Genomic DNA, 10,165 nt, shown 5'->3' with positions numbered 1-10,165 from the left:
ACACTTTGAATCTACAACACCTGCAATACTGTAATAAGGATAGACAAGCCAATTTTTCTATTTTTTCAAAGACATTTATTTTATTAGTTACCAGCTGCTTTCTTTCCAATTAAATTTGTGGCATTTGAACAACATTTCCAACTTAAACTTAACTGAGAAGAGGCACCGTCATGTGATTCAGGTAAGTGACAATGCCATGTAGCTCTTTTTCCTGCGAAAACTTTTGCGATGGGTTTTAATCAGCATAAGCCAGTCCTTGAGTAACGAGATCTGCCACAGAGAAGATGATCTAGGGTGAGGGCATGGCAGGGGGAAGGGAGTGGCCCGCTGCTGCCGGCACACTTCTTGTTGCTGGATGTCCTGCACGACCATTCATTTCTTCTTAATGGCCTTCTCTGCAGCCTTGGTTGTCTTTCCGGATGCTTCCTTGGTCTCAACAGCCTTGATGACACCGACAGCCACTGTCTGTCTCATGTCACGGACGGCGAAACGACCTGGAATACAGGAGGGTCAACATTAGTGATTGCATTGTGCACCTGACCACATTGTTCTTTATAAATATTTCTCAATTTGTAAACATCAGACTTCCAAATACATACCGAGGGGAGGGTAGCTGGAGAAGGGCTCCACAACCATGGGCTTCTGTGGGATCATTTTGACAATAGCAGCGTCTCCTGACTTGACAAACTTGGGGCTATCCTCAAGCTTCTTGCCAGAACGACGATCGATCTTTTCGATGAGCTCGGTGAACTTGCAGGCAATGTGAGCAGTGTGGCAATCCAGCACAGGTGCGTAACCTGCGTTGATCTGGCCAGGGTGGTTCAGGATGATGACCTGAGGAAACATTTTCATTAGAACTCGGCCAAAATGCTAATTAAAAGAGGTATTAAAATGGTATTTAGCCATCCAAGTTAAATACTAACCTGGGCGTTGAAGTTGTCAGCTCCCTTGGGTGGGTCGTTCTTGCTGTCTCCAGCCACGTATCCACGACGGATTTCCTTGACGGACACGTTCTTGATGTTGAAACCGACGTTGTCACCGGGCATAGCCTCAGTCAGAGACTCGTGATGCATCTCCACAGACTTTACTTCAGTGGTGAGCATAGCAGGAGCAAAGGTGACGACCATGCCAGGCTTCAGGAGACCGGTTTCAACACGACCCACAGGTACAGTTCCAATACCTGAGGAATATAAGTGGGTTAAGTTTCCTAGCTGGATGAGGAGTTATTACTTACAACATTGCCTTTGTAATAACATGTTTAATTCTTACCGCCAATTTTGTAGACATCCTGCAGGGGCAGACGGAGGGGCTTGTCGGTGGGGCGGGAAGGGGGCAGGATGGCATCGAGAGCCTCCAGCAAAGTGGTTCCATTGGCATTACTCTCCTTGCGCTCAACCTTCCATCCCTTGAACCATCCCATCTGTAGACAGATTCAAAGAAAGATATAAGTCCAAGTCTAAACCACCCTGTACACAAGTTGAGCATAATAAGGTTACATGTCTCACCTTCTCACTGGCCTCCAGCATGTTGTCTCCGTGCCATCCAGAGATGGGGACAAAGGCAACAGTTGCGGGGTTGTAGCCGATCTTCTTGATGTAAGTGCTCACTTCCTTGGTGATTTCTTCATAACGGGCCTGGCTGTAAGGGGGCTCGGTGGAGTCCATCTTGTTGACTCCTACGATGAGCTGCTTCACACCGAGGGTGAAGGCCAGCAGGGCGTGCTCACGGGTCTGACCGTTCTTGGAGATACCAGCCTCAAACTCACCAACACCGGCAGCAACGATCAGCACAGCGCAATCAGCCTAAAATGAAATTAGATTTGTATTTTAACACAATACATATGGATCAGTGCAGAATGTGCCATCCATTACAAGACAACTTACCTGAGAGGTACCAGTGATCATGTTCTTGATGAAATCCCTGTGTCCAGGGGCATCAATGATGGTCACGTAGTACTTGGCGGTCTCAAACTTCCACAGAGCAATGTCGATGGTGATACCACGCTCACGCTCTGCCTTCAGTTTGTCCAACACCCAGGCGTACTTGAAGGAGCCCTTGCCCATCTATTTTAAAGGAATTATTTGGGAAATATTAGATCTCTGGAATCCGTTAATTGAGGAAAATGTGCACATTAAGGATCCATCATATCACAGTTTTCATTAAAGTGTTCAGCTCCCTCTATTTTTAAATGTAAATTATTATTATACACGTCTTACTCTTAAATTAATGCATCTGTTGCAATAGCGTTTAAGCCTCTGTCTTGTGAAAAGTGATTCACTAATGTACAATTAAAAAAACAATAGTGCAGATTAAGATCACTTCGTCTTTGTACATTGATCATAAAAATAATAAAGTATTAATGGCGTTCAGAATTAGGCAAGTCTAAAGTGCACAGTCACAGTCAACGCTGCTCCTGTTAGGCCCCACCCCGTGCGTGCGCGCACACGGTACAGTCTCGTGCCGGGCAGTAGCGGCTCAGAGTGGACATGCTGGCGCCGCCATCTTGACTCTAAAACGGTGTGAAAAGATAAAGAAATAACGGCTCACCTCGGCGGCTTCCTTCTCGAACTTCTCGATGGTTCGCTTGTCGATTCCTCCGCATTTGTAGATCAAATGACCGGTGGAGGTGGACTTGCCGGAATCGACATGGCCAATGACCACGATGTTGATGTGGATCTTTTCCTTTCCCATTGTTGTAGTTTCTGTCAAGAACAAATAAAGACCGTTGAGAAACATATCATATCGAAGCGCGCCATCATTTAATAGCCATGTTAATGGCCGACTAAAGGGCTGTAATGTTTCGTTAATGGAGCATCATGACCCGGGCCCAGATTAATTTGAACACCCTTCAGGCAGTTTATGCAACTTTTTTAAAAATCAAAACAAACGAAGCGACACGAAGCTCAACATTCAAATGCAATAACATATTTTAACCGCTTAATGAGTAATACATGTATCATCATGTGTAACGATATTCTGTACAGCTGGCAGGCGGTGGCTGCAAGGCCTCACTCGGCCACAAGCCAGACAGAGACACGTGTTACTCTATGGGCCACGTCGTATTAAGTTACAAAGACTCCCAAATATTCAGAAGCTATTTCGCTGAGCCCCAACCGCCTGTCACTGTATAATATGTGGAGTTAATGGAGAGGGGGAAAGAAATGCCATTACAGCATCCCCTGTTCTCCGCTTTCAAGTCCCCTCTTTGTTCCTTACTCCACACTCACGCACAAACCGCCTTCGTTGTAAATTAATACAGGCTAACTAAAACTAAAAGACTCCAAAACTAGATTACAAAACGACAAGTTATAACGATCATTTTAAATGTACCGATAATTTCTTCACACAAAAGAGCCACAGGTTTGAGTTAGGTTACATAACCGAAAAGACATAGTTTTAAATTTAAAAAAAAACGTACATGGTCGATGGGAAAACTTCGTCTAAATCTAATCACACGACAAAACTATTGGAAGGCCTCAATCAAAGTTCGACTTACCGGTGTTTCTGGGTAATCACGGCCAATGCTGCTGCCCCTAGCCAGGTAACAGAAAGAGAAGGAAAAAGGGTTGGACTCCGGGTTTTATACAAACTGGGAGGCGGCCTGACTTCCCGTCGCCCTCCTCGGTGCAGACCCCGCAAATCACACACATTCCTGCAAAAAACGTCAGCACGTCACTGGATGAACCGCATGAAACATGCATGATGCGTTCACCAGAAACTGTGCATATTAGTTTAGAGATGAAATTCAGACATGTTAAATATATAGAAAAACAGAGTAAAAGAACACGATTTTTCATGTTTATGGGTTATTTCACCGGAAACCTTTTGAGTTCATCCATCAGTTGTTTAATAAGTTGTTTTGACTTTGTAGAATGACATTTTTCAACCACAATATAAACAAATTATGTCATGCAGAAAAAGATGATTCTTTTTCTGAAAAAAGACGATTCTTTTTCTGTATGACATAAATTGAAATATAATAAGAATACTCAAATACAAATAAATAAAGCAAAATACTACAATATTCAAATAAAATATAACCCAAGTTAAAAAGATTCAAGACATAAAATATGTTTTCATGAAATAGGCTTCATAAAGTTCAAAGTTGATTCACAGATTTATTTTTCAATGATTTTATGTTTGCTTGTGTAAATATCATACATAAAACAGATAATTCTCTGAATATGGGTAAGTGATTTTCATCATTAATATAAACCAAATGCAAAAAAGTACTAGTTTTCCCCCTGTCCCACCCCCTTACTGAGATACCTGGACCACTCATTAGCCTAAAAGGATTATCTCAATTTGAATGAGAGATTTACATTCAAACAGAACAAAAGCCAACAAAGACAAACACATGCTGTTTTTAAGACACCTTATCCTTTCAGTCATTTACATTAGGAACTGACGCCTACAACTGATTTGATTAAACATGATGTTCTTGGGCTGAAGTCTTCAGGGTCAGCTGATTTAATACTTTACAATCAAAAATTGATTGTTTGATATCCTCGTTAAAAAGCTAAAGCTTTGGAAACTTTGCTGTGATTTTTATCAGCATATTGTCCTTCAGAAGACTTGCCACTTAAATAACGTGGCTAAAGCTTTAGGTTAATAAGGAATATTAGATTTATCTGGGGACAATATACAATCACACCCATATTTTCATCAAAAAGCCTGTGTTGTCACTTGGATGCTACTTAAGGGTCATGAAAGGAGGTCAGATCCTGCCAACTCTCCCATCACTTGGCATATTCCCCAGTATAGAGGGAGCTGGCATACCCTTCAACCACACACACATTTTATACTCGCCCAGCAAACCATTCAGTTCAGGTAACAGCAGTTGGAGTTGGCAGCTGCTGCCTTCAGTCAGCGGAGGGCAGAGTGACCATGGGGGGGGGGGGGGGGGGGGGGGGGGGGGGCAGAGTTATGGGTGAGAGACGGCCGGTGGGGAGAGGGGGGAGAAAGAAAGTGGCAAATTGCTAATATGTCATAAAAGATTGGTGTAAAATGACATGTGGCTTCCTCTTTGTATAAGGATTATAAAGTTTATAAGTTCTTGATTGTAAATTAATCCCTGGTAAATGTCAGATACATACAGTGCTAGCAGGCAACATAAACCAATACTCCTGTTCTCCTCATCAAATTCAAATTATAAAACTGTATAAAACGGTGAAGAACCACACACAGTCACAACAAAAAGCATAATGCAATTTTGGTACCTTCTGTCTTCACAGTTGGCCACAATGTTGAGCAACCTCCATTCATAAGTCTTAAACATGTGGCAGGGGCACTTGTGAATTTGCACATGAGCAACACTCGCTCTCAAAAGCGATTCATCCCCTTCTTTTCACATGATCTTGGAAGATCAGACAACACTTATTTCTACATACACCTATAGTGTAGCTTATATAATTTGAAAACCTCAGGTGTAACTTTTGCTTCACAGGAGGTGACTGGTTTTGTGTACAGAAAAGTTAACTAGCTTGTTTTACAGTGAAGCTCTCAACATGGGCTACAAAAATGTGGACAGGCATCTTTACCTTTAGGCCTAAAAAATGGCAATTTAAAAACCTATGTCCTGGGCTACTCCAACAATGCAACATAGTTATATAAGACATGAAAGTATAAAACAAATTCAAAAAAATTAACTGAATAAATATATCAAGCACAAGCCTATATCATATTTTATATACACGCAAATAGAATATGATATATACGAGAACAGAATGAAAAGATAAATATTGTACAGTAAAATTAGATTAAATACAGTCTTTCTTCCGTGATAGCTATTTAGATAAATACATTTAAAGATGACAACAGATGAATCTTTATGGAGGCCCTTTACAGAGCTCAGGTGTTTAATAGTCCTATGGCCTGTGGGATGATACTGTCTCTGAGTCTGATTGTTTTTGTCCTGAAGCTGCAGTACCGCCTGCCAGATGGCAGCAGGGAGAACAGTTCAGAAAATACATATATTCAGAAGAGTATCTAAAGAATACACACTATAAATCTACAGAAGAAATTAGAATACTCTCTATAAATATAGTACTGAAACACTGAAACACTGAAACATAAGATACTTTAATTCAAGTCAAAGAACTATACCACTCTTCCATACAGGTAAAATGTACCATGTATCATACACAAACACACCTCTACCCCACAAAGACTGTAAGCAAAGAATATGTATGGCTATGTGTTAGCATCTATTGTTATTTTTAGCATTTATTTATGAACAACCAGTTATATTTAAACTTGTGTAGTTTTACAAATGTTATGGTTGGTAAATATATATATATATATATATATATATTGACATTTAATTTAATCTTAATGCCTTTTCATTGCTGCTACCTCTGCTTTTACCACTGCTTTTATTTATTTGTGTTTATTTCTGTGAGCGCGGTGAGAGATGCCAACAAAAAACATTATACCAAATATTATTATGTATTCATTATGCATGTAGGGGGGTGGCTATTTAAGTGTATTGACATGTATTTAAGCCAACACTTATGATGACTTAAAAACATTATGCATGTTTTTTAAAAATAATCTTTTTAGTATAATTTCAGTTTAACTTTATTTTCATTTTTATGATAACACAGGGTCAATAATATAACAAAATGTTTTGGATGAAATTAATTGTAGTTGATTAAAGTACTTGAGTGAACTTGTGGACATGCCACCATTGAATACAGCATACCGTTATTTCATAACTGAACAGAGCAATGTAAAACTACAGTGCTCATATTTCAGACACAAACTACAAAAGGGTGTGTGTGAGTGACGGAAAGGAGGAATATGATTCAACAGGCTGATATGCAACACGTCAGTGATGAGTCATCGTTTATAAGTGGTGGTTGCAGCAAAGAGAGAAACGAGCATTATGAATATGATCCTGAAAAAAACTGCTGTCTAATAATAAAGAAGATTAACAATCATGATGTATTTATTTTAGGTAAAGTAATGGTCAGAAACAGTCCTTAAAATTCCCTTAGCTTGGAATGATTTACCTTCAAACATGAAATCCTTTCTTTTTTAAAGTTGAAATCAAGTTCCTCTTGCTGCTCAAGACTATTTTACTATGAATAAATGATACTGACAGATACTTGATACTGACAAATACCTCAAATTTTTGTATCTCCTATTTTCTTTGTAAGAACCACCCATGATTGTCAAAAGGCTTTTTTTTTCATTTAAAATTTTAACTTGCAAAATGTGCTATTTTTGTGTTGTTTGACTTTTAAATACCAAGACTAAGAGTAATCGTTTGTATGACAACATCTACTTAGAATGATCCTGATTCTGATTCATTTGTGAACGTAATTAAATTAAAATGTTCTTCCTTTCAGCTACAACAGGACTAAGGTTGGCTGCTGAGGTTTGCTGATGGCGTCTGGTTTGAAGTTCATCAGACGATGCGTACAGGGCTCTGTACACGATATTTTAATTCTTCCAGACCAAACTAGAAAAAAGATTGCTTTGTGGACCTGACACAGGGTCATTGTCATGTTGAAACAGCAAAGTTGGGAGCACACTGTGGTGTGGGTTGATTGACAGGAAAGGAAAAAAACCTCTTTAATGCACCACTAAACATAGAAAAATGTACTCTGGTTAAAGTCGTATACATATGCAACATGTGAAAAGAGAAGAACGTTGACATAATATTGTTTTTGGGACTCATGAGCCAGCCAAAAAGGTTTAGAACCAGTGCTTCATTGTCTATAATAATACTTGTAATAAACACATGTAAAATACACTGCATTACAATAACATTGTTACATCTGAGATAAACACAATATATGACCATGCATGGCATAGTCTTTAAATAATAAATGGGATGTGAATCTTTGCACTTTCCTTGCACAATTTAGCCCATTTCTTCTTCCACTGCGAAGCTCTTCCATTATTAATTCAAGTATATTGCACATATTTTATTATCACACTTTTCTTATTATTATCTTTTTCTGTACATTTCATATGTGAAAATGTACTTGGCAATAAACCAGCATTATCAACTGTTTCTTCAGAGTTGTCTTTATCTGCCAAATTTAAGAGTCGTGACTGTGTGGGTTCAGGGAAAAAAGGACTCTGACTGTGATCAGTGCCAAGATTGAGAGTCTCCCACAGCATACATGCATTCAAAAAGACAAGGGCTTTGGGTAACGTAATCTACATACCAATGTCAGTACATAATATGTAAATACAAGCTTAGCAAGGGACAGTTAATGTAAATAAATCCCATTTACAACACATAGCCGGTTTCACATCTCCTGCAGCCTGCTGGCAGACACTCCCTCTTGTTTCACACTTGCAAACAAAGTGTTCCCTTTTGGTTTCCAGGCTATCGTCTGCATTTGTTTCACACCCAAAGTGTTTAGGAGTAGAATTTATCTCATGCATATCACAGCCTCCAGGGTGGGTGTGATTAAAACTTTTGCATGAAACTTAAGGCTGCAGGATATTTTCAGCCCACCCCCCCCCCCCCCCCCCCCCCCCCCCCCGATTGCAAGCCAACCCTTTTTTTCTCTCCCTGTTTGAATTGATAATTTCAAGGTTTCGTCTTTTTTTTTTGCATCCGTGACATAACTGTTGGTGATGTATCAATTTGGTTGAAAAACGATATGTGACATTGGGTTGTGCAAATAAACGTTATATAATAATCAAGTGTGTTTTTCTGCTCTATGCTTAGTAGGTGACCTATTGAGTATGTTTCATAGATATTTGAGCTTTGAAAATGTTTTCTAATGCATTTTGAGATGTTTTTTTTTTTTATAAATGAAGGTACACAAAGGTGCATCCTGGTGCTTACTGAAGTGTTGAGGTTTCCTGTACAGAATATGACAAGCATTTTCAAAAGCCAAACATAACTCTTTTCCAGACGTCAGCCCCCCCCCCCCCCCCCAAGGGAAAAGGTGCCAGGACATAGAAATCTGTTGGCTACGGTAGTTGACTGACAAAATATTAATAACTTTGTCACAGTTTCACCTGAAATCAAAGATAAAAGGAATTCCTTTGGAACAAAAAATGGTCAACTGTGCAACAAAAAAGAAAAATTGCTATTATTTATTCCCACGTTATATTTTGTCAAAGATTCAGGGAGCCACTACGAGGCGTGGCCTACCCCTGTTCTTTTCATGTCTTTTTTGTGTTGAAGCAAAAACACTGGAGAAAATTGTGTGAGTACAATGTAAAAGAACATTCATGTGAAAACAGAGCTCCCAGGCAAATACTTGTACATGTATGTAGTGCTTTATTTTCTGTACAGACACAATGTTTTGTTGTGCTTGTTGGGTCGATGGGGCCTCTCTTTGAGGCCCCTGGGGATATTCAATTTGCAACAAAAATGGAAAGGATTGTTACTTTCCCCCAATGTTTTTTTGAATCCCAGTGAAAATGATGTATGTATAATTGTGTTGATCCAGATTTACAGTAACAATCTTGAATCATACACTCAACATCACTTTTCCATATAAATGATAGATGGGAGTTACTTTTGTCTTGGAGTTAAAGAAAAAAGAGGAACAAACTGTTCAAGTTAAAGTTAAACAGCACTTTTTAAGTATAAATAAAATGTGTCAAGGGGTAAAATTCATTCAAATAAAGGTTCCACATTTAGGCTACTACATTTAATTCACATATGTGAGGCAAACAACTGCAGTATCACCAAATGATAACATGACCTAGCTATCGTTAGCATAGAGATGTTTTAAATGAGAAATAATGTTTTGAAACGCAAAAAACACTGAGGCCACTACGTTGCTACATAGTCGAAAAGGGCACAATAAGGCACTCATTTAGATGATAAGCGTCTACATAAGTGAGAAGAGCATGCGAAAAAATAAACTAACTATAGCTGTTGTAAAATCCTTCTGTTGACACGAATAAAACTGCCAATAAAAAGGAAGAATTACGCCAGAAACCTGTAACGCTGTTTCAAATTAGTTATTTGATCGGGAGAAATGGACATTTTAACATAGAGACAACAGTCACTGTACATAAAAAAACGAAATTAGGAGATATGTTATAACGAAAAAGGAGGGGGCGAAGATCCCCGTGACACCACACCGGTTTCGTCACAAGAGCATCCGGGTCATTCATCGAAAATCTGATGCAAGCTTCAATACCATCCTGAAACAAGAGGAGTTTCACCCGGGGTACGGTA

At 39.2% G+C, this 10,165-nt stretch overlaps 1 protein-coding gene across 1 annotated transcript; it reads right to left on the bottom strand.

The window, feature by feature from the left end:
- Positions 1-52: 52 nt before the first annotated feature.
- LOC134875503 (elongation factor 1-alpha) lies at positions 53-3,646 on the bottom strand. Its single transcript, XM_063900114.1, has 8 exons — positions 3,497-3,646; positions 2,548-2,702; positions 1,884-2,063; positions 1,506-1,802; positions 1,270-1,420; positions 924-1,180; positions 600-834; positions 53-494 (listed from the first exon to the last, which is right to left on the bottom strand). Exons 2-8 carry the CDS (start codon positions 2,689-2,691, stop codon positions 373-375), a joined length of 1,386 nt encoding a protein of 461 aa, XP_063756184.1. The 5' UTR covers positions 2,692-2,702; positions 3,497-3,646; the 3' UTR covers positions 53-372.
- Positions 3,647-10,165: the final 6,519 nt, after the last annotated feature.

This window comes from Eleginops maclovinus, chromosome 13 (assembly GCF_036324505.1).
Source record: "Eleginops maclovinus isolate JMC-PN-2008 ecotype Puerto Natales chromosome 13, JC_Emac_rtc_rv5, whole genome shotgun sequence".
NCBI classification, from domain to species: Eukaryota; Metazoa; Chordata; class Actinopteri; order Perciformes; family Eleginopidae; genus Eleginops; species Eleginops maclovinus.
The sequence above is the reverse complement of the archived record's forward strand: the minus strand, read 5'-3'. Positions and strand labels throughout refer to the sequence as shown.